Below are 27,402 nucleotides of genomic sequence, written 5' to 3' on the forward strand. Positions count from 1 at the left end.
CTGAAAAAGCTTTACTTTTGCTCTGTGGTTAGACGGACTGTTTCATATTCTTGTTTTCATGCCCTTTGGTCCAAGGGGCGATTGTATCAGATACCCATGTAGTAGCAAGGTTTTACATCAAAGGTCAACAGAATAATGGCCAGTGATCAGAAAGACAATGAACAGAGGCAAGATCCCTATCCTTCGCTAGATTCCAGAATTCTCCGAACGCCGTACGAACTTAGCATATAAAACCCAACCGCTCGCTGCTTGAAGTTTGCCTGGTCAGATCCATGACTATGTAGGTATTGTGTGCCGGCGTCGTATATAATCAAAACTCGCTTAGATGACCGTCAGGTCACACAGCATATCCCGCCTAAAATCCCGCTGCACGAGTCCGATACTCTCGAAAATTGGCGATACTAGGTTGATTCTCAGACACTTGACCTTTTATTTTCTTCTCTTTCTCGCTCTTCTCCCTCCGCACCTTCTCCTCCCACTTGCTCTCCTCGGCTGCAATCAAGGAATGAAAACGGCCGCCCTGGCCTCGGGAAAGGTATATCGGTCTCTCCTTACGATCTGCTACAGCCTCCGTAATGAGCACAAACTTGACGCTTGAACCAGGTGTCTCGAACATGGCATCGCTTAGAATATTTTCCATCTCCGTACGGAGGGCGCGTGCCCCAGTTCCCATTGCAAAGGCATTGGCCGCGACCTTGTGCAGGGCCGGGGTTGTGAAGCGAAGCTCGATGCCCGAGAGGGAGAAGAGGGTGGTGTATTGCGCAAGCAGTGAGTTTCGGGGTTCTGTTAGAATCCGGACAAGTAAGGGTTGAGAGAGTGCTGAGAGTGCAGCGGTGACCGGGATACGGCCTATTAATTCTGGAATGAAGCCGTAGTTTTGCAGATCTGTGGGATTGAGGAGGTCCAGGGCGTTGAAATAGGGTGGTTCGCCGTCTGGTGATGTGGGTGAAGCTGCTGTGAAGAATGGCAGGTGTTTCTTGTACAAGGCTTCTTCTTCGGATCCTGGTAGGATGGGAACAGGCTGGTTGGATGTAGTGGCGAGCGGATCACCGGGTCGATGAGTTGGACTCGACTGTGAGCGGACAGGTTGGCCGAATCCCATTGAGCCGTGTGATATCCGGTCCATGATGACCTTATGAAGTCCCACGAATGCGCCTGAGAATATAAACAGAATGTTATCAGTGCGCACATTGTATATTTCCCCTTTCTGGGGGGCGTTGCCTGTAGGAGATTGCGAGAACGGAGGGTTTCCTAAAGGGTTGTTTGATGGATATGAGCTCGGGGTACCACTTGTTCGGTGAGCATTCCTCTCCTGCTTCGCTTGAACTTGGACTGTTGTGCCCTCAATTATTTTAAGCAGTGCCTGTTGCACTCCTTCCCCACTGACATCTTTCCCATGATTGACTTTTGCGGCCGCTAGTTTGTCCACTTCATCCAGCACGATAATCCCCCGCTCGGCTTGCTCCACGTCGTAGTTCGCAGCCGCGAGAAGTCGGTGAACACATACCTCGGCGTCCTCTCCGATATATCCTGCCTGCGTGAACGGCGTACAGTCGGATATGCTGAATGGAACCGAGAGAACTCTTGCAAGTGTTTTGGCCATCAGTGTCTTGCCCACCCCCGATGGTCCTAGTAAGAGGATGTTGGATTTCTCCAATTGAAGTGGAGACGAATCGCTAAGAAGTGCTTCATCGGGATTGGACGTCGTCGACTTGGGACTGGTGGGTAAATGAACGGTGCGTTGCTGTCCTGGAAACTCGTCTTTTCAATGTTTAGCGTAGTTTGAGAAGGATATCAAGGGATATAAAGCTTACCCTCTGCAGGATGATGCTCCAATGCTTGTCTCCGGGCTCGCCTTGCTAGCAACTCCGCGTTCTCTTCCTCTCTTCGTTGAAGCTCTTGCACTCGCTGGTAATGGTTGAATACAGCGACACTGAGAATCTTCTTTGCTCGATCTTGTCCAACCACAAACTGATCTAGATATTGTTTCAATGTCTTGGGTGTTATGCGAGGAGCCCCAAACGCCGGAGTGGACCCCAGAGGGCCAGCGGTTGGTAACCCAGCTTCATAGATGCCAGACCAGGGCTGGTTCGTAAAATCCGATCTATTAAACTCGGAGGATGTGGGAAAGGATTGAGCAGAAGATGTAAAACCGCGATTTGCCCGATAAGTCTGGCAGATAGCTACATGCCGATAACGGAGCAGGGAACTGCGACGTGCTCTTGAGGCACATTTAAGGCTATGAGCGCGGACCGGTAGTCGCAGCATCACCAGGCGCCAGATTATCTATAAAGATCTCAGGAAGAATTCCAAGGTAGACAAGTGTATCGCAAGTTAAGTCTATGAGATCTGGCGAAGCAGCGAGGATGACGCTGATAAGATGATGGGGATTGACAGCTTTCCCCGCAGCACGTGAGCGATATATCGGCCGACGGTATTCGACGGGCCGTCGCGCTGTGATCACTCTACCCAAGAAGACGGCTCCATGCAAGTCTGAAATGGCAGTGAAATGGCAGCAAATATGAGTCCAAGAAGGAAAAGAAAAAATTCCTACACATGATTCGGTGGTTGAAGCGAAGGTGAAGCCACATATTTTAAACCGTGTCAGAAGGAAAAGAACCCCAGTAGCCAGACGAATCATTTCTAATATTTTCAGAAGTATTCTCGACACTATCTCGTGCTGCCATTTGTCATTGTGTGTAATGACTATTATGTTCAAGGCTGGCTAGAAATGCAGCCGACGCACTGATTCAAGATCCAGCCAAATCCCAGGGTTCTGTCGAGTCTTGAGTCTCAAGGGTGAGGCTTCGGCGATTCAAGACCAAGAGACATCCCCCTGAGCTGCTTCTAGTGTGGATATGGGCTTTACTTTATGAGCACATCCTATGGAGCCTGAGCGGCGCCCGGTTCGGCAAAGCAGCACTTCCACCGACTGGCGCGATGAAAAGGCGTCCCCGCACAGCTCGATCCCGTCTTATAGGGCATGGCCTCTATGACCAAAATAGGTCACAGTTTCGGGTCGAGGTCGATCGAGCTTCTCATCCGTACAGAACACGACAGGTGTGATTGGCTAAACACCCTTCCGTAGAATATCGACGTATTTCAAGTGCGCTCATGGCTTCGTCTTAAAAGCGGGCTGCTGCTCCATTGTCTGTGAGATAAAGTTTCGCAATGCTGCCCACCGATTCGAAGTGGAGCTGGCTTCATTTTGAGTCTCTGCCACAGGTTGCACATTCGTATGAATGGTCGCCATCTGAGCCATGTTCTTCGCGAAGCGATCCCGTTCCACCTTCTCTAGCTTCTGTCTGCGTTTCATCGCACCTGGCTTATGCTGCAAAGTTTTTTGCTTGATGATGTTCACTTGACTGCTGGGATCATTCATTTCCGTTTCTGTTTCGGGCAAGGCATCGGCAAGCGACTCGAGATTGGCAACGAGCTTCTTTGATGCGCGACGCCGCTTAGGGCTCTTCTGGGAGCTCTTCTCAATCTTTGATACGAAGCTGGCATGTTTGATTATACGCTTATCTCTTTTTGTTGTGCGAAAGTCGTCTTCAAAATAAGCCGACTTGGTGGATGGAACGGCACCTTTTCCACCAGAGGGCTTGTTGGTGGTGGTGGCTGACTTCTTGTTCGGGCGGATGGGAGCCTTGAGATAGCATACCTGTTAGATTTATACGTCAATTGGGGCAACAAGAGTCTTACCATGTTGAAAGCAAGAGAATTGTGCATCCAAGAAGTATCACGCAAACTATGAAAAAGCTGACTGTCTATGATCATCGCAGCTGGAATTCTTTTCTCCGTGCTAATCCTGTTGTGGACTAGTGTAGATAACCCCCATGTTCTCGATAAGCCCCTCATTCACCGCCCACATGATTACCTCAACAGTGCGTGATTTTCCCCCCTTTGAGTGAGACCTCAAGTGGACCCCAGTCTAGTAGTCCTGCTAAATCTCCTCCGTCGTCTTTGGTGTGCCCCTAACTGATAATCACTAGTACTACTCCGTACTGGTTTAGCCAACCAACGAGACGTACGGCTACATAGATAGTAAGTACTTTTCATGCCGACCGAAAAATTGAACACTATCAACTCGCAAAATTTCGATTTCCCTTAGCACCCTAGCCGCCGACTCGGAATCGGGGCAGGAAGATCCACATTCACGGGTACCAAACCCGCCTTGTCCATTTCGGTCTTACATCAGAGGGCCACCACAAGGTCTCTGATTGAAAGATTTGCCATTCGCCTTGCAGAACTCCGTGGATGCTGTCTCCAGCGCGCCTTTTATCTCGTCGGACCTGCTTTCCTGAGTCTCGTGCCACTGCCATCTTGCCTCGGTCCCCGGCTTCTCAGTTCCTAACCACTCGAATCATAAGAAAAATTTCGCCTCTGTCGATCAGTTCAAGGGCTTTTAAACCGCTAGCTCTCAGTTCTGCTCGGTTCATGTCTGGTAGCAGTATCAGATTTACCTTCAACAATACGATCGAAGCATCCAAGATGGGCTCTCTATCACCGCACCCCCGGAAGCACAAGGTGGCCGTAGTTGGCTCAGGGAACTGGTATGCTTATGATATGCTGGTTGCAGTTCGAATGCGAAATTGGAAGCTGACTCCATGTTCTTGAATAGGGGCACTGCTATCGCTAAGATTGTCGCTGAGAATACCGCCAGCCACGACTCCATCTTCGAGAGAGATGTTCAAATGTGGGTATTCGAGGAGAAGGTCGAGATCCCCAAGAATTCCCGGCACTACGACCCATCTTCGCCCTTGTGTCAGGGTCCCCAGAATTTGACCGAGATAATCAACAAGACACATGAAAATGTCAAGTACCTACCCGGAATTGCCCTTCCTGAGAACATCCACGCCAACCCGTCTGTGGTAGATGCTGTGAAAGACAGCACCATCCTCATCTTCAATCTCCCTCACCAGTTCATCAACAAGACCTGCGAACAAATCAAGGGCAAAATTTTACCCTATGCCCGTGGTATTTCCTGCATCAAGGGCGTCGACGTGACCGAGGAGGGCGTCAGTCTGTTTTCTGAAACTATTGGCAAGACCCTAGGAATCTACTGCGGCGCGCTTTCTGGTGCGAACATCGCCAATGAGGTTGCCCAGGAGAAGTGGTGCGAGTCGAGCATCGCTTATGACCCCCCACACCTGGATTCTAAGGCCCCGTCTCCGAATCGATCCCCCTCTGCATCCACTGTGGATGTAGTTCACTTTGAGCACAAGGATGTCTCTGGCCAGCTTTCGCAGGTTAAACTGCAGCCACTGCCGTCCGAATACCCTCCCGTTGACCACACCGTCCTGAAGACCCTCTTCCATCGCCCCTATTTCCACATTAGGGTAGTGAGTGACGTTGCAGGAGTCTCTCTGGGGGGTGCTCTGAAAAACATTGTCGCTCTCGCTGCGGGATGGGTTGATGGCATGGGCTGGGGTGACAACGCCAAAGCTGCAATCATGCGAGTCGGCCTTCTTGAAATGGTCAAGTTCGGTGAAAGATTCTTTGGTGCAACTGTCGACACGAGGACTTTCACCGAGGAGAGTGCAGGTGTTGCCGATTTGATCACAAGCTGCAGCGGTGGGCGTAATTTCCGCTGCGCCAAACTTAGCATTGAGCGGAAGCAGCCCATCGACAAAATCGAGGAAACGGAGCTCAATGGCCAGAAGCTTCAGGGTACTTTGACTGCCGTTGAGGTGAACAAGTTTCTGAAGAAGCAAGGTCTTGAGGACGAATTTCCTTTGTTCACTGCAGTTTATCGTAAGAGCCCCTCTCCTTTTCTGTGCCGCTTTATTCGTTCGCATTTACTGATCCGGTGGTAGGCATTCTTGAGGGCTCCATGTCTGTTGAGTCTATTCCATCTTATATTGAGCGGTAAATACCTAGGACCTGATGTCATGTCTTTTTCTTTTGTGCTCATGTTTTTTTTCCTTGTGACAGCAAACCGAGTACAGTACCTAACGGAGTGGATGGGGTCAACGGTGGTGGCGCCGGTCAGGCTGTCATGGCCAGGTTATAATAGCCTGCTTTGGGGGCATGGGAAATACTAATATCGTTTCCTTGGGGGCATTGTTTCATCTGGTAAATAATTTGTCACTGTCTAATTCAGCGCATAGAACAGATGGAAGTTGAGCATAGAAAGCAATACGGTTCAATTTTAGTCACCTACGATTCCACTTCTCTACTTTGAGACTGGAAATCTCTTATCAGTTGCTTCATATTATTATTATTATCATGACATAGAACCGCATAAACCCCTGGTTCATTAACAGTCCTAAACAAGTATCTAGGGGTGAGATCTACGTCGAGGAGGTCCGTGGATCGAGTTGTTTCGTTCCAGACCCTGTGGCTTCAATGTTTTTCCCCGCTGCCAGGGAATGGCTGGATGCATGATGTCACACGGCCCCCCGCGGGGCTTTGAGTGACTTTCAGATTTCAGGCACATCCGTGGAATCGTTGATAAGCTGCACCCATCCTTTCTCCCGCAATTGACTTTCCACTTGTATCCCTTTCAATTTGCTCATTACGTGTTCCTCGGTGGCCTATCCTGAGTCATCAACCCAAGTCGGTACACCGACAACTCTCCGCAGGCCAACATCGGAGGCTACCTACCCCACGGAGCGACTGTTCTGTTAGGATATTCGGGATCAGCAAATACGGTCTCGAAGTGACTGTCAGAAGTAATGGCCTCTCCGCAGCAGGTTTACTTGCTCCCTTTGAAAGATGATGGCTCTCCAGATGTACCTGGGGGATATATATATCTCCCACCGCCCAGTAATCCTGCATATCTATTGCGTTTCGTGATAGAGGGAAGCAGTTCGATTTGCAGGGAGGGAACACTATGGGTGAACATTCCCGAGACTGGCAAGCCATTTGATCGCTCGGTATTTCGGAGCTTCAGGTCAGAAGAAGTCCCGACCTGAAAAGAAGCCCGTCATATGCCTAATTGTGTCGCAGATTGGAGCCAGATTTCAACAAGAATATCCAGATCGATATTCCTGTTACCTGTCCTGGATCCTTTTTGTTCCACACCACATTCACGCCCCTACCTCAATTCTCTGTCGGCCCTGTTCCGACCCCTGAACCAGCGAGAACACCTGATTACTACGTCGATGTCGCACCGAGGTTGACGCTTCGTGGTAAAGATTTGCCTCTCAATGCGCTCTCTATATTCTCCGTGTTGTCTAAATTCATGGGCAAATATCCCACGGATTGGGACAGACACTTGAATGGTATCAGCCAGCGCAACTACAACATGGTGCATTTTACACCGTTGATGAAGCGCGGAGCTTCAAATTCTCCATATAGTATCTTTGACCAGTTGCAGTTCGACGACGGTGCTTTTCCCAACGGTGAGGTAGATGTTGCGCAAATGATCTCGAAAATGGAGAAGGAATATGGACTTCTGTCATTGACCGATGTTGTGTGGAATCACACTGCTCATAATAGCAAGTGGCTCGAGGAGCATCCAGAGGCTGGTTATAGCGTGGAAACTGCACCATGGCTTGAGGCGGCTTTAGAATTGGACACCGCTCTATTGAAGTTCGGTCAGGACCTTGAGAAACTAGGTTTGCCCACTGAATTTAAGACCGTGGATGACTTGCTGGCTGTCATGACCGCACTACGAGAGAAGGTAATCAGTGGCATCCGTCTCTGGGAGTACTATGTCATTGATGTCAAAGCCAACGCTGGGCATATCCTAGAAAACTGGAAAGCTTCTGGGTTGAAACACTCCGCGTCCAAGAAATATGCTGAAGTGGATATCGGCGGATTCAAAGATTGGCCTTTGAAGCAGCAGGCAGATCTCGTACGTCAACATGCCATTCCCACGATCAAGCAGGTTTTGGGACGGTTCGGCAGAGCGCTTGACCCTGAATTCGGGTCTCTGATCCTGACTACTATGTTCGGGAAGTATGACTCTTCAAACTCCGATATTGCCTCGATTGAGAAGGCGCTGGCAACTATACTGGATGAGGTCAATCTGCCATTCTACGAGGAGTACAATGCAGACGTCTCTGAAATTATGAATCAACTGTTTAACCGAATCAGGTACATCAGGATTGACGACCATGGTCCGAAACTTGGGCCTGTCACGGACGAAAATCCTCTGATTGAAACTTACTTCACCAGGTTACCTCTTAATGATATCACAAAGAAGCATAGCCCCAAAGCACTAGCCCTTGTGAACAACGGCTGGATCTGGAATGCGGATGCTATGCGGGATAATGCTGGTCCTGATTCAAAAGCCTATTTGCGTCGTGAAGTCATTGTTTGGGGCGACTGTGTCAAGCTCAGATATGGCTCATCTCCTGAGGACAATCCTTTCCTTTGGGACTATATGACTAAGTACACCCGCCTTATGGCCAAATACTTCTCCGGCTTCCGGATCGATAATTGCCACTCAACGCCACTGGCAGTTGCAGAATATCTGTTGGATGAGGCGCGTAAAGTCCGACCAAATCTTACAGTCTTTGCCGAGCTCTTTACGGGGTCCGAAGAAGCGGACTACATCTTTGTTAAGCGGCTTGGTATAAATGCTCTGATTCGCGAGGCTATGCAAGCCTGGAGTACCGGCGAGCTAAGTCGGTTGGTCCATCGTCATGGCGGCCGTCCCATAGGCAGTTTCGATGTTGAGCTGCCGTCAGCGGGAAGCAGTCATGCGATTGCCTCCGCCGGGGTCAACCAGAATCGAGAAAAGATCTCTCATATTCGTCCCTGTCCTGTTCAAGCACTTTTCATGGATTGTACACATGATAACGAAACACCAGCACAGAAACGTGATGCAAGAGACACATTACCCAATGCTGCTCTGGTTTCGATGTGCGCCTCTGCCATCGGAAGCGTCATGGGCTATGACGAGATATATCCCAAACTTGTGGACCTTGTTCACGAAAAGCGGCTATACTTTTCGGAGTTCTCGAAATCAGCCGAGGTTCATCATGACTGTGAAAGCGGCGGAATTGGGAGTGTCAAGAAGCTGTTGAATGAACTTCACACGATGATGGGAGTGGAGGGATACGATGAAACGCATATCCACCATGACGGAGAATACATCACCGTTCACAGAGTGCATCCTAAAACGCGCAGAGGGATTTTCCTGATCGCTCACACTGCTTTCCCGGGGCATAGTACTAATGCGGTTCTTGCGCCCACTCATCTCGTTGGAACGCAGGCCAAGCACATCGGAACTTGGAACTTGGAAGTAGACGCGAGCGATAGCATGAGAGCAGAAATCCTATCGGATAAGGATCACCTGCGAGGACTGCCCAGTCGGATTCGGAAATTCGAAGGCACAAAGGCCGAACAGCAAGGCGATGATACCATTATTTCAGTTCTCGATACGTTCGCTCCGGGATCTATCGCACTCTTTGAGACGTCCATCGCCAAGGCTGAACATGCAGCAGGTTTGGAGAACCACATCTCTGAGGGAGCGGACGAAGCTTTTGCAGAGCTTAGTCTGGTCGATCTCAATTTCGTCCTTTACCGCTGTGACGCGGAAGAAAGGGATTTGAGCGGAGGCCAGGACGGGGTCTACAACGTCCCCAACCATGGGCCGTTGGTCTACGCCGGTCTTCAGGGATGGTGGAGCGTCTTGGAAGATATCATCAGGTACAACGCACTAGGCCATCCACTTTGCGACCATCTCCGTCACGGCCAGTGGGCTCTAGATTTCATCGTCGGGCGCATGGAGAAAGCCGCAAAGAAGGAAGGATACACTGCACTGGAGAAGCCTGCTAAATGGTTGCAAGAGAAGTTTCAGGCGGTCCGTGATTTACCAAGCTTTCTGTTACCGAGGTACTTCGGTATCATTATCCAGGTAGCATACAATGCTGCATGGAAGCGTGGCGTTCAGCTGCTGGGACCCGATGTACGGCAGGGACAGGAATTCATCCATCAACTGGGCATGGTCAGTGTGCAGGTAACTGGCATTGTGAAATCCGCATCTCTTTGGCCTACAAAGACCGTTCCCAGTCTTGCAGCTGGTCTTCCGCATTTTGCAGTGGATTGGGCGAGATGCTGGGGCCGTGACATCTTCATAGCCCTTCGAGGCCTCTTTCTTTGCACCGCCCGTTTTGATGACGCCAAGGAGCATATCCTAGCATTTGCCAGTGTACTCAAACACGGCATGATCCCGAACCTCCTAAGTAGTGGCAAGTTACCCCGGTACAATTCTCGGGATTCCGTGTGGTTCTTCCTCCAGGCCATTCAGGACTACACAAAAATGGCGCCCAACGGCATTGAAATCTTGAACGAGACGGTTGCCAGACGCTTTGTGCCTTACGACGATACCTGGTTTGCATATGATGACCCTAGGGCATATTCAAAGCATTCGACTATTTCGCAGGTCATTCAAGAAGTGCTCCAGCGACACGCGCATGGATTGTCATTCCGAGAGCACAACGCCGGGCCTGATCTCGACATGCAAATGAAGCCGGAAGGCTTCCAGATCGATGTCAAAGTCGACTGGGAGACGGGAATAATTTTCGGTGGTAGTCAACACAACTGCGGTACGTGGCAAGACAAGATGGGAGAAAGCGGAAAGGCGGGAAACAAGGGCGTTCCTGGTACACCTCGCGATGGTGCCGCAATCGAGATCACCGGGCTGCTTTATAGCGCATTGACTTGGGTTTCCCGCTTGCATGAGCGCGGACTCTACCCACACGACAAGGTTGACATTGCGGAAGGGAGGTCGATCACTTTCAAGGAATGGGCGGCGAAGATCAAGCAGAACTTTGAACGCTGCTATTATGTCCCAGAAAGCCCCGAGGAAGATGGTCAGTATGATGTTGACCCCAGCATTGTCAATCGCCGGGGTATCTACAAAGATCTTTACAAATCCGGCAAGCCGTATGAGGACTATCAGCTCCGCGCCAATTTCCCCATTGCCATGACTGTGTCTCCAGACCTTTTCACACCGTCGAAAGCGTTGGGAGCTCTGGCTCTCGCAGACTCTGTCATTGTCGGCCCCATCGGTGTCGCTACTCTGGATCCATCCGATCTCAACTATAACCCCAATTACAACAACTCGGAAGACTCGGACAATTTCGCGACTGCCAAGGGTAGGAACTACCACCAGGGACCCGAATGGGTCTGGCAGCGGGGATTCTTTCTTCGTGCTTTCCTGCACTTTGACCTTGAGCGCCGGAAGACAGCAGAGGAACGGACGGAGGCGTATCAACAAGTGACTCGACGCCTAGAGGGTTGCAAGCGCGCGCTGAGGGAGAGTCCATGGAAGGGCCTCACAGAGCTTACAAACAAGAACGGAGCTCACTGTGCAGACTCTGTAAGACGCCTACCGTACCTTCTGTACTTTTATACATGAAAGCTAATACAATTCTGGTACAGTGTCCCACTCAGTCATGGTCGGCAGGTTGCTTACTTGACCTATATTATGACGCCTCCAGACATTCTTGACATTTTGTGAGGGAAGCTTCGGGATTTATGATTTGTTGAAGAGGATTGGATATAACATTTGCATATTAGAAGTAGACAAAGTTATGATATCCGTATACCATATAAGATACTCTCGATCCCATGCGTTTATCTCATTCATAAAAGTTGTGCACTATTTGTGTGCATAGTACTTGCTTAGTTAGTTAGTTAAGTTAGTTAGTTAGTTACGAACACCATCTGCTGACTAAGTAGTCTGCACAACTCATCATCCCCACTAGTACAACTTTGGCGATGGCTTTGTTTGAGCTTAAAGAAAGAAGCCCAACGTGATTCAAATTCTCAGAGATCCTCGATACGGCAGCTAAGACACAGGCGACTACTCCTCGGTATTTCTTTACCTGCATTGATTCTTTGCAGAGCGATTGCATCCCTAGCCAGACCGCAACATCGTGCTCTATACGAAACTCCACCCCTGACGTCAGCTCTCTTTTGCCCGAACCACTTCCGCTGGGACAGAACCGCGTGCCGTATGTATACGTGAACGCCACGATCGACACATTAATTCAGCACACGCTTGGTGCATCTCGAGAGCCATGTCTCTCACAGAGTCCGCTGTGAGGGCTCTGGGAACGGTCGCGGCAGCAGCAGCAGCAGCTGAGACCGGGGACCATGGGCGGAAATGGACAGATCAGACGAAGAACCAGCGGGATACATACACGCAGCTTGTGATAAGTCTGGTACTAGGGCTCAGCGCGTTCATGTCATTTTGTGTATGTTGAATTGATCCTTGCGTCCAATTTACTTCCTAACAGAGCATCGCGAACAGATCTTACGGCCGAAGTGGAGGGAGCTGTATGCTGCGCGGAGACGACAGCGCTGCGCTGCTTCTCACTTGCCCGAACTCCCTGACACCTTCTTTGGCTGGATGCCGGTTCTGTTTCGGATAACGGACGAACAAGTACTCAATTCTGCGGGGCTGGATGCGTTCGTCGTAAGTGCGCTACTGGTTTTGAGTACGTGTTGTTTTATGGCTAACGGAGGACCACCGGGATAGTTCCTCTCGTTCTTCAAATTCGCAATCCGGTTTCTTAGTATTGTCTTCGTGTTCGCCGTCATTATAATCGGCCCAGTTCATTTCAAGTATACCGGCAAATACGGGATGCCGGATTGGGATCATGACGATGGCGATGACGGGAAGGACGGAAAAAAGAAGTTGATCTCGGACCCGAACTATTTGTGGATGTATGTGGTCTTCACGTATATCTTCAGCGGTCTGGCGATATACATGCTTCTTCAGGAGACGAACAAAATCATCAGCATCCGACAATACTATCTTGGCAGTCAGACCAGTACAACGGATCGCACTATCCGTCTTTCAGGCATACCCAAGGAATTGGCATCTGAAGAGAAGATCAAGGAATTTATGGAAGGGTTGCGAGTTGGAAACGTGGAGAGTGTCACTTTGTGCCGCGACTGGCGCGAGCTTGATCATCTGATCGATGAACGCTTAAAGATCTTGCGAAATTTAGAATGGGCCTGGACTAAACATTTGGGGTACAAACGACCGAAACACTCCGAAAACTCGATTTCTTTGACGCGCCAGCAACCTCGAGGTTCCAGTCTGTTGTCGGATGGGGATAGCGAGCACACACAGCTTCTTTCTGAAAGTGGGAGGGCACATATTTCTGAACATGTCCAGAAGCGACCAACAATCCGACTTTGGTACGGGCCGCTGAAGTTGAGGTACAGGAACGTCGACGCGATTGATTACTACGAGGAGAAACTTCGAAGGATAGACGAGAAGATCCAGGCTGCTCGTGAAAAGGAATACCCGCCCACGGAAATGGCGTTCGTGACAATGGAATCTATCGCTTCCTCTCAGATGGTCGTTCAAGCGATTCTTGATCCGCATCCCATGCAATTGTTCGCAAGGCTGGCACCAGCCCCAGCGGACGTTGTGTGGAAGAACACCTATGTTTCTCGCCCCAGACGGATGATGCAGTCATGGTTCATTACAGGGGTCATCAGTTTTCTGACTGTTTTCTGGTCGGTGCTTTTGATTCCCGTCGCTTATCTGCTGGAACTTGAGACATTGCATAAGGTGTTTCCTCAGCTTGCTGAGGCCCTGGCTCGAAACCCTATTTTGAGTTCGCTGGTGCAGACAGGTCTTCCAACCTTGGTCCTCTCGCTGTTGACGGTTGCTGTCCCTTACCTATACAATTGTATGTTTACTCTTTCCTTGGCCAGTGAGCACTTGATTAACTGACCATATTACAGGGCTCTCGAACCAGCAGGGTATGGTGTCGCGGGGCGATATCGAGCTCTCTGTCATATCGAAGAACTTCTTCTTCTCATTCTTCAACCTCTTCCTAATTTTCACTGTTTTCGGTACAGCGACAACATTCTACCAGTTTTGGGAAACACTTCGAGACGCTTTCAAGGATGCAACCGCCATCGCATTTGCTTTGGCCAAGTCTCTCGAGTCTTTCGCACCTTTTTACATCAACTTAATCATTCTACAAGGTCTGGGACTATTTCCCTTCCGACTCCTGGAGTTCGGAAGTGTTGCATTATATCCCTTCTTCTTCCTCAGTGCCAAAACACCGCGCGATTATGCTGAGCTGCAAACCCCCCCAACGTTCAGCTATGGATACTCCATTCCGCAGACAATCCTTATTTTGATCATTTGCGTGGTGTATAGTGTTTTCCCAAGCTCCTGGCTGATCTGTCTTTTTGGGCTGGTCTACTTTACTATCGGCAAATTCATTTACAAATACCAGCTACTGTACGCTATGGATCACCAGCAACACTCTACCGGACGAGCTTGGCCGATGATCTGCAGTCGAGTGTTTTTGGGCTTGATTGTCTTCCAGCTGGCCGTTATCGGCGTACTCGCTCTGCGCAGAGCGATAACTCGGTCGTTGCTGCTCGTACCCCTTCTTGGAGCGACTCTTTGGTTCAGCTACTTTTTTGCGCAGCACTACGAACCCCTAATGAAGTTCATTGCATTGAAGAGCATCGACCGTAATCGTCCTGGGGGCGGGGATATCTCGCCTTCCCCGTCGTCAACCTTCTCGCCTCCTTCTGGACTTGAACGTGACGCTCTTCCTATACAGATCGGCGGACAACAGCTCGGCCTGAGATTGAAGAAGTATGTCAATCCGAGTCTCATTTTACCTCTGGATGATGCCTGGCTCCCAGGACACTCCGCTGTTCGTGAATATCAGGGGGCTTTTGACGCGCATGAGGCACGTAACGGCAATGGTTCCGCGGTCTAACCCAGTCGGCACTGTCCAACCTTCGGGCTCGACCAGGCTTTCATCGACTCATCTAAGCAGCCAAACTGCCCAGCTTCGTTTCTTTTCTTGCACTTATAGATGCCATACCATATGTAATGTTCACTTTATTAACCCAGCTGTTTCTCGATTTTGTTGCAACCTTCATGAATTCATGATGAATGACCGCGATACCTTTCTGTGAGATTATGGAGACTCTAATGATTTCTGGTGGCTCTTTGGATTTCACTCTTTATGCAAGACCCATGCTTTGATATTGCTTTTTCCTGTTTTTCAGTCCAGCTATTCTCACTACAGCGATTCACTCTTTACGCACACTCTCTAGACAACTGTACTGTACTCGTTATTGTTTGTCCACGTTGACCACATGCTCCTATCGCCTGCTCTTATCTTTACATATATGATGGTTCTTACACCAAGTCAGTTGATGTCTATCTCGCTGTCTGTTTCTCTTTCATCAGAAGTCTCCAGAATAGCCATTTAGACTAGATGTAACATTACTACTCGAACCCATGCAATGTAAAGGCGTGTAGGAGGATTCTACACTGCCACATGTACCTACTCATTCCGAAGAATGACGGTGGGCGGCTCGAAGCCCGCAAATGAATTCTCACTGTCCACACCCCAAAATGAACAGGTACGGTAGAATATCTTTGATTATACCTCGGAGACGCAGTCGCCTTGGGTTTGACGCTACGTCGGGCACTCACAAGTATAGCGAACTGAGACATGGCTTCTGGCTATTTTAGGAGGATTTTTAGGCAAGGCCGGAGATGAACTATGGTCAATTATCGCATTCCTTCTGCTTCTACTAGTGGAATCTTCCATTGAGAGAAGGTGCCTTCCTGCGCAGCGGGTAAACCAGGTATGAATAGAATGGCTTCATTCTTCCGAAGTCGTTATGCATAATCGATGAGAGCATAATTGAGTTTGATAATGGAAAAGAACGTGGCTATTGGCTTATTGAATGGCTGAATGAATGGAACTGAGTTTCACTCTCGCATCCCTACGAAGTATTGTACCTATGTTGGCCGATGTTGTACATAGTATACCATAGGTAGACGCAATGCCTGAAGCCCCAGGCCAGGCGCTGAGGGAGAGCACGTGGACAAGCCGCATGAAATTCCAGAACCATCGCTGCAGCATGCACAATATCGGACCATCATAAGCAATATTGTTTCCAGCCTCCTGCTGATAACTACGACTGTGATATGGGAATATATTGACTCTGTTCTAGAATATGCCAAATGTGATCAAGTGATCAACAATGGCTCCGGGTCTCGGGATAGTGCCTAGACGAACTCGTTCTGGACCGTTATTGTCTTGACTTCGACAAGCCTCATACCTTCCCGATGCGCATACGTCCGTCCGAGTTTACGCTGCGGTTTCCTCGGCTTATTCTCGCACTTTGATCGCACGCTGGGACGGTCAGGCATCGATTTGCCATCTCGGGGTTGATTCGTGGCCCCTGAACCAGTTATTGGCTCATCGGAAGCATACCAGCAAATCATCGCCGTTGACGACTCATCCAAGATGGTACGGAGTACTTTCCATCAATTATTTTTGCCGGTCAGGTAAGCTGATCAGAGGAGATTGCAGGAATTGGATTAGATGTGTGCAGGTACGGCGATGCGGATTATTAAGTGATGAACTAAGTTGACCTATTTTCGCCTTCTACGAGACCCGCCCAGGATCGTCCTAGCCTTCCAGTTGGCCTTCCGGTCTATCTGAGTTTTGAGGTTTGCCGGGTGCTGTACTGATTCGCCCCAGACAGCTCTTCCATGATTCATCCAACGCTTTCCTGGGATGAGCGATGCCACCCCAAGTTCATGACCGGATTACGCAGAATTTTAGTTCCCGTTCTCGCCATGGGATGGTAATCATGGACTGACTGGCTCCACTATCCGGGCTATCTCACACTCGGTACTCCACTTCTCCAGCATTTCGAACAAGGTTGGCTCCCTATACGATGACTCTAGACACGCAAATATGTCCATTGCTTGTTGGTGTTCTGGAGGCCTGGCGCCGACGTCAGAACGGTTCCCTCGGGAAATATTTATGCCCATCCATGGTCCTCGGAGGCGAACAATAGAAATCTTATCTAGCGCGTTTATGCAGATATTTTGGATTTGCCTCTTATACTCAGCTCTTATCTAAATTTCTTCTGCTCGACAACCAGCCTGTTCGCAATTGTATAGAGCATTTGCCTGCCTGTTCAATTTCCGCGGGTCTTCAGTTGCGCTAACAACTTCGACCTGTTGCCACCTGCTGGAAGGTCAACGCTTGCTGAACATTTTGAGAAAGGGCGGTTGTGGCAAGTTAGCCTAAGTGGAAAGGGTACCGAGCTTCCTACGTCCAGCCTTTGTGAAGCAGCCCTTTTGCACTCGTAGGGCACTTGTGCTGATTGCCTCTCGGATGCGACAGCTGTGAAGCCTCGCTTGACACTATATTCTCAACAACTGACATCAGCAATTGAATTGCAATCAACCAAAGCTCTGCTGACGACTCCAAGTCCGGAGTCGTTAGAAGTCAGTCCGGGGCTCCAGCACGACATCACATTAATCGCACGTCCCCTGCTCGGATCAGTATCAGAAGGATCGGTCTCTCACACGCCTCCAAGGTATCTGATCTAGCAAAATGACGTCAACAATGCTCTCCCGACCTGCAGCAAACATTACGCCGCCAGAGATTCTGCTGCAAATCTTTTATTTGCTTAATCCGCGAGATTTCGACAATGCTCGGCGAACGTGTTCTCAATGGATGCGTGCCAGTCTCGATAAGAACTTGCTGGAGAGCATGCTGAAGCGGGCAGGATGGTGGGACGCCTGGAAACAGGACTGCCACAATTACCGCGTTGATCCTTCCGCAAGCGAGCAGAGTCTGGTGTGGAGAATGAGCAGGAGATTTGCGACTGAATGTATCTTGTCTGGTCGCAAGTCTAATGTGGAAAGAGCTGGCTTTTTAACAACGGGGGTCGTTGATTTCTCTCGACTATCTCAGGGACAGTCTCTCGTGAAACACCGGGTTTCTGCACCCCATGCAGTTGCTGGCAGTGTCATGAACCCTGATTCGAGGCCTCTGGCCACGTCGAGATTCCATGTCAGCAAGTGTGCCAACTATCTTCTCGTTACCTCCGGCCGCATGATATACGTGTATCATCTACTCTCGCGGAAATCTGGAAGCGATGTGTCTACAACAATGGACGTTTTGACAGATTTGGATATTGCTCCAGTTACCAGCATCATCTGTCCTGTCGAGGTAATATCAGCTAGTATCGACACCAGTACTCCGAAAATTGTGATTGCGGCATTGCTACGTGACCGTTTGGGATTTGTTTGTGACTTGAATGCATCAAATGAACGTTCCTCTGCGCAACCAGAAGCCATGCAATCCTTGGATCCATCATTTATCCACTATTTCCGCGATGTCTGCTCCCCAGAAGATCCTCCCCGGAGCGTCTCGATCTGTCCGGGCCGTGGATGCGTTGCTTTTGGCTCCGGTACTGGCATTGAGCTGCATTGGGTTGACGAGAAGACAAAAGAGAACCGGAGAAAGCGGTTTCCCATGTCGCAACCATCGGAGATACTACACTTCCTTCCCCAACGGCCGGAAACATCCATGGAAATGCGGCTCATCTCATCACTGGCTGGACCAGGGATGCCAGGCTGCGAGTGCCACAAAGTGTCGTACGGGGAAAGGCGTGCCTCTTGCCAATTTCACCTTCTGACTGACGTACAATCCCTTACTCGATGGACTCCTTCAAACAACGACAGTCTGAGTGTTGTGAGGGCAACCCATTGTCACCATTATCGAGCTATCCCAATCAACGATGGATTGCATATCCTGTTCATTGAGCCCCGCACAGGTCTACTTTGTATCGGCTCTGACGCGCCTATCGGTGGACCGACAAGCTTAACACAGGCACTTGTCTGTGTGCCACCGTTTGAGAAGGATTGCCTTAATGTTTCTAAGGATGATCTGGCTCCTACAGTCTTTGCTTCAGGATGGAACCTGGACTGGGGATTGCGCGTGGTCGCTGCGTATGGCGATCGGATCGTACTATACTCGGTACCTATGGATGTGTACAATGTCATCCGGAAAGAGCGTGAGAGACAAGGAGACGGTGTCATGGGAGACAGTGATCTAGCAAGGGACTTTTTCCTCGACAATTCGCGGTCAGCAAAGCGACGGGACAGTCTTGTGCAAGACCAGAGCGGCGACTGGGAGTTCCTTCTCAGTGTCAGCTGGCGACCAACAGTGATGATGTGGCCGTTCAAGATCTATGGCAAGGAGATTGCACGTATAGAAAATGTGGTCGAACTGGCTCTTCAGTCTGCCTCTGGAGGTGCGCGAGTCTGGGCCTTTGGTGCTAACGGTGAAACAAACATCATCGATATCGACACCTTTAGCTCAAGCAATCAGCAGAGTTCTAGCATTCCTTGCAAGTCATTAACCGTTGATGCTGATGGCAATATCGCCTCGGCTCAATGGGTGGACAGAACGGACTCCGGGTTGTTGACTTCAGAATCCTCGAGCAAGCGCAAATCATCTGATTCCCGGGAGGACTTTGGTGGTCAGCAGTCTGCCATTTGTCGGTTACCGCGGTTCTTACATGAGGGATACGTGCCTACGAACAATATTCTACCCCCAGCGCTTCCCGGCGCTGCTGCACGCCGCCCATCCTTTGCCGCGTGCATCGTGGATTTCAAGATCCCCGAGCCGGGCCAGCGCGAGGTGGACGGTGCTTGTGCTTGAGAAGTAAACATGGAAGAGCGTTCAGCGGTGGATTGAATTCAATTTTTTGGGGAAACAACATAGCGCGGCGCATGCATTTGGTCTATAATCTATACCCGTCTATATCACTCGACTTCGGTCTTAGTTAGCATTAATACTTTGAATTACCTGTTAAAGTCCAAGAGTATGTTAGCAACAAAGGCCCTCGTAACTCAAACAAGCGAACGCTCCTAGAGTACATCTCGATCCATATCATCTCTTGCTTATTTTTCCGCTTTGGGGGAGGTGGGGGGCGTGCAGGAAGGGAAGGGGGGATCCAAGCAAGCGACCCCTGGAGATGTATCTGAACCCTCTTCGCAATATAAGATGCTCATAAATGTGACGGTCTGGGAGGAATATCTAATCACTCTGCGCCAGAATTCTGCATTTAAGTAACTCTCTATGGCGATATGAATAATAAACTATGCCTCTAACGAGGAGGAATACTGACAATGTGCGTGATACCTTTAATAATCTCAAGCCTGGGGTTTGCTGCGTCAGCATCCTCCCTGATCCCAAACAGGTAGTGGGCAATATTCGGCATCCGAATGGTCGGGGTCCGACGTTTTTGAACTGATCCAATGGGCCATGAAAGACCAGATGACGTTGCATGCGCTGGGGTTCAATGTCCTTTGATTACTACATCAGAAGGCCCGGTCGCATGAGCATGTTGGCTTTCCTGGTATTCAGTGGATAGCTCCAGTCGATCCTCAATCGGGCTTGGAAGTTCATTATTCACAGATGACCCCTCTGAACTGATAGTAGTGATAGCAGATAGGAAGTCAAGAAAAGTGTCATTCCTGTACTCGAACCCGTAGAGGAATCGAAGGTCAAGGATCACAGGAGCCTCTGTGGTCTAATGCACGCTATCAAGTTATGAATGGCAGGTAGCCGAGACCGGAAGCAGAAGCTCTCTTGAGGTAGCTAGCGTTCATTGTATTTCAGAAGGGACAAGGAAAAAGGAAGGCTTCATAGCGCCATTGAATTAAATAGCTCAAGTATGTAAACCCGAAACAGACTTTGTGGACAACGCTATTTTCATCAAGCATCGCCCGCACCGATGTATCTAATGCTTTTGTTGAAAGGGCCAATGAGGGCCAACGAGAAAAGAAAATACGCAGAAGGTCATAAATTAGTGAGAAGCTCCATTGACAGCGAGATTTTCTCTCCGGGCACGCACGGCCTGTGCGAGGGTTTCGAGGACAGCTTCCGAGTCCTCCCAATTGATGCAAGCATCTGTGATACTGACACCGTACTTGAGACCCGCCTTGCCCTCAGGAGGAACCTTTTGGTTACCTAAATCGCGAGTTAGTTAACTGGAGTTCAGGTCTCACACTACGTGAACAGCAGCTTACCCTCATTGATATTGCTTTCGATCATGACACCCATAATAGCGGTCTCTCCCGCGGCAATCTGCTCGGCCAAAACGGTAGCAACCTTGGGTTGATTCTTGTGGTTCTTCTGCGAGTTGCCATGGCTGCAGTCGACCATGAGACGAGGAGGCAGACCTTTAGAGGTCAACTTAGCCTTGGCTTCGGCGATGCTCTGAGCGTCGTAGTTTGGGCCCTTCTTTCCACCACGGAGGATGACGAAACAGTCGGGATTGCCCACGGTGCCAACAATGGCGGCAACACCAGGCTTTGTGACTGAAAGGAAGTGATGAGGGTGCTTGACAGATCCAATGGCATCCACAGCAACGTCTAACGAGCCATCGGTACCGTTCTTGAAACCGACGGGGAAAGAAAGACCGGAGGCCAATTCACGGTGGACCTGCGACTCGGTTGTCCGCGCGCCAACCGCACCGACAGAGAGACAATCGGCAAGGAACTGAGGAGAAATTGTATCCAGCATCTCACTGGCGATGGGCATGCCCTTGTTGGTCAAATCGACAAAGAGCTGGCGCGAGGTGCGCAGACCCTTGTTGATCTTGAAGCTGTTGTCGATATCGGGATCGTTGATGAGACCCTTCCATCCAACTGTTGTGCGGGGCTTCTCGAGGTAGGCGCGCATCACGATCAGCAATTCGTCATTGTATTTCTCCTTCATTTTCAGAAGCCGATCGCAGTATTCGAGCGCCATGTCGGGGTCGTGAATCGAGCATGGCCCGATAACGACCAGCAAGCGCTGCTTGTCGGTATCTGTGCCATGGACAATCGCAACAGCCTCTCGACGAGCTTCCAGTACTGTTTGCCTGGACTTATCTGTCATGGCGATTTCATGTTGCAGGAGGTTAGGAGGTGTGAGGGGGTTGTATCCTCGAACTATTCATTTGCAAAAAAGCTCGTCAATGAAGGTCGTGGAGATCGGAGCAAAAAGGAACATACTCCGCGAATCTTCGAGGTGGTCATTGTTCCCTACATTAGGGTTTTCGATGAAGAACTATAAAGCTTGAATGAGCTTCCTCGTTACATAGGAGACAACAAGCTTGGTTGGGACTACGACTCACAGACATGGCGGGCGGCGGGGTAAATTAAGCGTCTCACAGTGATAATGATAAAGGTGATTAAGAGAGGGGTAAAGGGAAAGGGATAGAGGGATGGAGCAGTCCGAGTCGCCTGTAGGTTATTTGAGACGTGAATTGAAAGAAACAGAGCCCGCCTCAATTTTTGAAGACCAGCTTAATCCCCGAATTTCACACTGACTCAAAAATTTCCACGTCTTGGGTGCCCTTCCTTGCTTGTCCTGCTGCGACTTCGGCCACCGATCGCCCATGCACGTGACTTCGATGAGTCAAGGGATGCCTGCGCTCTTGGACATTTGGTGCATTCTTCTCTTTCACATTCGCTGCTTCTGGTAGGTAGTTGGGTACAACTCAAGGACGACCTTTCAGGTACTCCGTACTATACATCACATATTTGTCTTCCTGCAATACCATATCACACAGAACACCGCTAATATACGTAGCCTATGGTGCCAAGAGGATTGTTGATCCGAACCATCGACGTCCACTACGGTCAATGGTATGACCCTTCCATCGCTCTGATCCAAGCCTGGTCCCTGCGAGGTTGCCATCATTATGCAAGCTGCGTGTGCGATTGATCATGAGTCCTTTAAAACCTTTTTCAACGTTAGACCATCAATCTTCCTCACTGAGATCCTTCAGTAAACGCTGCTCATGTTCCTGAAGTCGATGGATCAACTCCTGACAAAGAGCTGAGTGATGGCTTTTGATCGCTTTCATATGCTGTTTACATAGCTTGATCCGCTCTTCCTGCCTCTTGACAAGTTGGTCTAGCACTCGGTTGTATTGCTGGCGGTATGAGTTCAGGAATGTGTTGATAGCCGCCCTTTCCTTGTCAAGTCCGTGCAGTAGGTGCTTTGCGCTGCATTAGCAATAACAAAATCATCATATTGTGTAACGGCATTGACATACCTCGTTTGTAATCAGTAGCATATCGCGGGCGCTCTCATGCAGTGACTGCAATGATGATGCTAAGTCAGCCTGACCAGGCAACTCCTCGCTGCTTGGACTCGTTTCAGTTGGATTCCAGCTGGAATCAATGAAGCACCCTTCTTCCTTGGATGAAAGCTGTGTCGCTCCATCGCCTTCTGCATTTGACCTGTCCAACCTTCTTGGTGACTTTTTGGGTGGCTTCGTCGAAAGGCGCATCGTAAACTCCTTTCCTGATGCGGTTACGAGTTTTGACACGACCAACCCTTCTCTGCAACCAGTCACAGGATTTTCAGAAACTTCCTTGTGGGTTGCTGTTTCGCAGTCTCTGGGAACATATTTGTCGCGATGAGCATCCATCTTTGTACGAAATGAAGAGATCTCAGGTGTCTCAAGGGGAAATTCATCTGGTTGCTCATCAAAATCCGCTTCGTATCCAGATTCACTAAATCCTTGTGAAATCAAATTCATTCCTACCAGCATCAGTTCTCCGGATCCTTGCGTAAAGTCGAGGTTTGCGTGGTTAGAGCATTGGGATCCAGCAATGTGTCGCGAGACCAGCCGGGGACTCCCATTGTTGTCAACTATGGCCTTCCTGGGAGTCAGCCTCGGAATGGTCTTAACACGAGAGAGTATCTTCGGGCTGCGTGAATCTGAAGAATGTCCCTCTTCGGGTTTCTGTATCTGGCGGATCAACTTGAGACTGTGATAACCAGACGTGACCCTTTCCCTTGCTCCAGTCGAAGTCTGCGCTCTGCCATTTCCGAGGCCTGCCTTCTTCAAAGCATATAAGCCAGGCTCGCTTTGCCCTAGACCACAAATTTCCTGGGATTGGCATTCAAGCTCATCAGCCCGGCTTTCTTTTTCACTGCTGTCCACCGCTGAGAGCTTTGTCTGTGCTTTCTTCTTCCGCGATGCATTGTCTTTCTCTGTCTGGGCAGCCCTGCTTTTCCTGCTTGTTAGCCTCGTTGATGAAATCTGCTGTATACTCCCAGGATATTCCTGGCTAGTCTGTTCCTCCGCTACTGCTCGCTCGGCATCTGAAGAGAGATGTGTTGTTCGGTTCGTCCGAGACACTATGGCCTCCTGGGGCTGTACCTTGACCGCACGCGTTTCGGAATCACTATGCTGTAATGCTGAAGCGCTCATTGCGTGGCTTTCATCGTCTTCTTTGTCTACTGAGCCAGTGTCTCCGTCACAGATAGTGGAATCATCCTCCTTTTCCCCTCCCTGGAGGTAAAAAGTGCAACCATGATGAAAGGCGGAAGCCAACTTCTCACCCACGACTGTTCCTCTACCTCCAAGCTCACACTCTTTGAAGTCAGGATAGGAAATGATATCTCCTTCACGGTCCGAACTTGGCATCTGAATTTGCGGATTGGAGGTTTGGCTTGCGTGTTGATCGCCTGCGTCCCTGGACGACTCGAAAATAAGCGGGCAGCCTATCTCCTGTGCCTGATCCATCAGGAATGCAATACTTTGCTCGACTCCCGATACCTCCGTGACTGCAACCAGTGCATTCTCCGGTGCCTCGTCGGTAAGACTTTCAAGCTGTCGGGGAGGGCCCCCTTCAACACTCTTGTCCATAGACGCTCTATCCGCCTTGGTGCGACTTCCTTTCGAAGTCTCGCTCTCAGCGTTCACCTCAGGCATGTGGGTTGCATCCAGCGTACCTTCCGGTTTTGACTCTTGGGCCAAACTACTTTCTTCAATCTCATGCTGGCCCTTTATGTTGTCCAGACCCACCTTTCTGGAGGTCTTTCTGCGCTTGCAGGACGATGTCTTGCCCTTCGACTTTCTTTTGGTCCCTTTACTGGAGGCCCGATCAAAAATAGATTTCTCTCCGGGGAAAGGAGACGAAATGGATGTGCCATCAATGCTTTTCTGACTTTCGAGCTGTTCGGGCTCATCGCTTGGTCGTAGGTCTTCATCCCAGTCAACAGAAGTTCTGACATGAGTGTAGATCTTCCTTGTAGAATGCCGCATCGGAAAGATGAGGGATTCCTGGGTGTCGGGCTTTTGGCCTCTGGCCCTTTTACTACTTGTTAATCCTCTCTTCTGCTGGTGCCTTTTGGAGCGCGGTCTACTTGTTCGGGCGGGTAGCCAGCCAGCATCATTTTCTTCAGGCGCCTGAGAATGGCTAGTGTGGACATGTGGCGGACTCTTCTTCCATGAGCCAGTATCGGTCTCTGCGAGGGCGCAATCAAAGAGTCCTTTGTGCGGGTTCTCGGCTGAGTTATCAGAATGTTCCTTCAGGGTTAGAGGATTTCCACCTTCTTCTACCATACTTCGTCCTGGTGACTTCCGTTCAAATGCCACCGATGGCCTCTCGCAACCGTCCTGGTTCGAAACATTATGGTTGAAACTAAGCGGCTGGAGGCTATCTCCCATGACAGAGGTTCCGCGCGCTGATTCAGATTGTTGAGACAAGACGGTACGGTCATGGCTGCCGGACGTCGTTTGTGATTCACAGGTCTTACTTTCAGGCTGATTCCCATTCGACCCAAGGCAATACACGGGGCTTTGCTCTTCATCTTCGAATAGGGCCTGGCTATGGTCAAATGGCCCGCTGGCATCATCATGAGTATCAAGCGATATTATAATGGAAGATGACATCCGGGTCAGCGTGCTCAAATCTGTGCCTTGCCTTTTCATCTGCTTGCCATTCAGCTCAATCGCCGTATGCAAATCCGCCAAATCATGACGCGATGATAAACTAAGGGTCGATTCTCCCGAGATTTGTCTCTTCCCATTCACTGATAGCGAGGCATCCACATCAAATCGTAAAATCAAGCGGGACATACCGCCACCTGTGTATTGCCTGGATATGCGCAGAGACTCCAAAGTAGAGCGCATCGAGATATCGATGAATTGGTAGAGCTCTCCAGATGGGCGAGTCACAGCCAGTACGAATATCAAAGACTCCGGGCTGACTACGCCGAGTACCTCGGATCCCTGTGCTAATGGCCTGTTCTCGCCATTGCCCGATAGGACAAGGTCGCAAGATGGCACAAGAATAGTGTATTTCTCAGGTTCCGGCTGTATACGTCGCACTTCGCACTCGTAATGGTAGAAGAACTTGATCGGTTCCTCTGGGAGAACGACCATGCTCCTGGAAAGCATATCCAGCAATTTACAGTCGCGCGCATGACGGAGTCGCTCGACGTCTTTCTGGGAAAGGTGAAGTGTCTGCATGAAGGCCCCGGCGAAGAATCTTGTCACGGCATCATTTTCGTATAATATAATCGAGATAAGTCTACGGAGTCCTAGGAGTTAGAAAAGCCAAGAGTACATGACGACCTTTTCGCTTACTGAGTTATATCCTCATCCTGGATTTCAAAAGGCAGATTCCTAACATCCTTAGTCCCAGGCCATATTTCCACGAGGAATTTGCCCGCCTGAAAAGGTTTAGTACTTGCTTAAGCAGTCAGACAGTGATAACGGACCAGTCGTCGGATGTGCTTGTTTCGCTTTTCGTCTATGAATAAGCCATATAGAGTCTGAATCAGCTTGCGTTGAACGAGCTGCAACTGATTTCGAAAACGAAGCAGTGTCACTTCGGACCTTTTCCTTTTTGTCCCGACGACATAGATTGATTCGTCCTGCAGAGATCAGCTTTGTCGTGCTCCTCGTCGACTCAAAGCCACAGGCAAACCGACAAGCAAGAGATTCAGCCCATTTTCCTGCTCCGACTCGACGTCCAAATTGAGAAGTAAATATGCTAGACAATGCACAGAGGTGGTGTTCAACGATTGCACTATATCTGCTTCGTATCTATGTAAAACGTCTATGACCTTCTGAAGATGCTGTGCGCGGATAGGCGTTTCGATGCGTAGAAAAGCGTCGATCAAGTAACTAGGAACACTGCACGATGTCAGCTCATCAGAAATACATCCCGCTTGACTCGGAAACTGACAGAGATTCCTTATCCTTTGCCTCCCCGGTGAAAATGTGCTCTAATCTTGTCGCCAATTCGGCAAAGTCAGCCAGTTGTTCGTCTGTGAGAACTGCCTGTGGCGATGAAGAAGGCATTTCGTAGCTCTAGGCATGACTTTGATGCCCAAATCCAGTTCTCGATGTCAATTCATTACGGGTAAAATAAAAGTGAATGGACGAGAAGAGAAGGAGTTATGTCCCGTCACATGATGGGCCTCACTCTTGAGGAGCCTCGCACGCGCTTGGCCAGAATGAGCCCCTTTGAACGACCGGTTCCTCTGACTCTCGCATGGCCTCGAGATTCTCTTCTTTGGCCAATATACACATTTGTTTTCCTTGGATCCAGATTATTGTGTACACCAGGTAAGTCGAGCTACAGAGACGTATACAGTTTCCTGGCAAGCAGCTTAAACTCGATGAGGTCTTCAGGTACAGAAAGTCCGAGTCACATCTCACCCACTATGAACAATCTTCTGTTGACTATCCGTCGTGTCAAAGACATATGGCGTCGGCCATTTCCAAAAAGATGACCTTTTCATGAGTCTTCATCCCTAGACATATGCCATACTTTGGGATAGAGACGAAAAACTTCAAAAGAGCAGACCTGCTGGTTTAAGA

The 27,402-nt window shown here is 49.6% G+C and overlaps 8 protein-coding genes across 8 annotated transcripts, besides 2 other annotated features; 4 read left to right on the top strand and 4 right to left on the bottom strand.

Annotated features, from left to right (window-relative positions):
• Nucleotides 1-355: 355 nt before the first annotated feature.
• On the bottom strand, nucleotides 356-2,233 carry NFIA_022480 (putative ATP-dependent Clp protease; the record flags this gene model as incomplete). The annotated part of the gene is made up of 3 exons (XM_001265433.1): nucleotides 356-1,761; nucleotides 1,815-2,104; nucleotides 2,154-2,233. The coding sequence occupies 3 exons, from the start codon at nucleotides 2,231-2,233 to the stop codon at nucleotides 356-358; spliced, it is 1,776 nt and encodes a 591-aa protein (XP_001265434.1).
• An 879-nt stretch (nucleotides 2,234-3,112) lies between these two features.
• On the bottom strand, nucleotides 3,113-3,705 carry NFIA_022490 (FAM207/SLX9 family protein; the record flags this gene model as incomplete). The annotated part of the gene is made up of 2 exons (XM_001265434.1): nucleotides 3,113-3,661; nucleotides 3,703-3,705. The coding sequence occupies 2 exons, from the start codon at nucleotides 3,703-3,705 to the stop codon at nucleotides 3,113-3,115; spliced, it is 552 nt and encodes a 183-aa protein (XP_001265435.1).
• Nucleotides 3,706-4,257: 552 nt separating this feature from the next.
• On the top strand, nucleotides 4,258-5,872 carry NFIA_022500 (glycerol-3-phosphate dehydrogenase family protein; the record flags this gene model as incomplete). The annotated part of the gene is made up of 3 exons (XM_001265435.1): nucleotides 4,258-4,553; nucleotides 4,622-5,754; nucleotides 5,817-5,872. 3 exons carry the CDS (start codon nucleotides 4,258-4,260, stop codon nucleotides 5,870-5,872), a joined length of 1,485 nt encoding a protein of 494 aa, XP_001265436.1.
• An 805-nt stretch (nucleotides 5,873-6,677) lies between these two features.
• Nucleotides 6,678-11,409, top strand: NFIA_022510 (putative glycogen debranching enzyme Gdb1; the record flags this gene model as incomplete). Its single annotated transcript, XM_001265436.1, has 3 exons — nucleotides 6,678-6,895; nucleotides 6,952-11,278; nucleotides 11,341-11,409. 3 exons carry the CDS (start codon nucleotides 6,678-6,680, stop codon nucleotides 11,407-11,409), a joined length of 4,614 nt encoding a protein of 1,537 aa, XP_001265437.1.
• Nucleotides 11,410-11,583: 174 nt separating this feature from the next.
• Nucleotides 11,584-11,614: a microsatellite.
• Nucleotides 11,584-11,615: a microsatellite.
• Nucleotides 11,616-11,981: 366 nt separating this feature from the next.
• On the top strand, nucleotides 11,982-14,666 carry NFIA_022520 (putative DUF221 domain protein; the record flags this gene model as incomplete). The annotated part of the gene is made up of 4 exons (XM_001265437.1): nucleotides 11,982-12,158; nucleotides 12,215-12,379; nucleotides 12,443-13,610; nucleotides 13,666-14,666. 4 exons carry the CDS (start codon nucleotides 11,982-11,984, stop codon nucleotides 14,664-14,666), a joined length of 2,511 nt encoding a protein of 836 aa, XP_001265438.1.
• Nucleotides 14,667-17,321: 2,655 nt separating this feature from the next.
• On the top strand, nucleotides 17,322-19,439 carry NFIA_022530 (F-box protein; the record flags this gene model as incomplete). Its single annotated transcript, XM_001265438.1, has 1 exon — nucleotides 17,322-19,439. One exon carries the CDS (start codon nucleotides 17,322-17,324, stop codon nucleotides 19,437-19,439), a length of 2,118 nt encoding a protein of 705 aa, XP_001265439.1.
• Nucleotides 19,440-20,589: 1,150 nt separating this feature from the next.
• Nucleotides 20,590-21,909, bottom strand: NFIA_022540 (3-deoxy-7-phosphoheptulonate synthase; the record flags this gene model as incomplete). Its single annotated transcript, XM_001265439.1, has 4 exons — nucleotides 20,590-20,753; nucleotides 20,813-21,718; nucleotides 21,782-21,836; nucleotides 21,904-21,909. The coding sequence occupies 4 exons, from the start codon at nucleotides 21,907-21,909 to the stop codon at nucleotides 20,590-20,592; spliced, it is 1,131 nt and encodes a 376-aa protein (XP_001265440.1).
• Nucleotides 21,910-22,533: 624 nt separating this feature from the next.
• NFIA_022550 (uncharacterized protein) lies at nucleotides 22,534-26,880 on the bottom strand (the record flags this gene model as incomplete). Its single annotated transcript, XM_001265440.1, has 3 exons — nucleotides 22,534-22,749; nucleotides 22,831-26,104; nucleotides 26,765-26,880. 3 exons carry the CDS (start codon nucleotides 26,878-26,880, stop codon nucleotides 22,534-22,536), a joined length of 3,606 nt encoding a protein of 1,201 aa, XP_001265441.1.
• Nucleotides 26,881-27,402: the final 522 nt, after the last annotated feature.

This window comes from Aspergillus fischeri, genomic scaffold (genome assembly GCF_000149645.3).
Source record: "Aspergillus fischeri NRRL 181 1099437636249 genomic scaffold, whole genome shotgun sequence".
NCBI lineage: Eukaryota > Fungi > Ascomycota > Eurotiomycetes > Eurotiales > Aspergillaceae > Aspergillus > Aspergillus fischeri.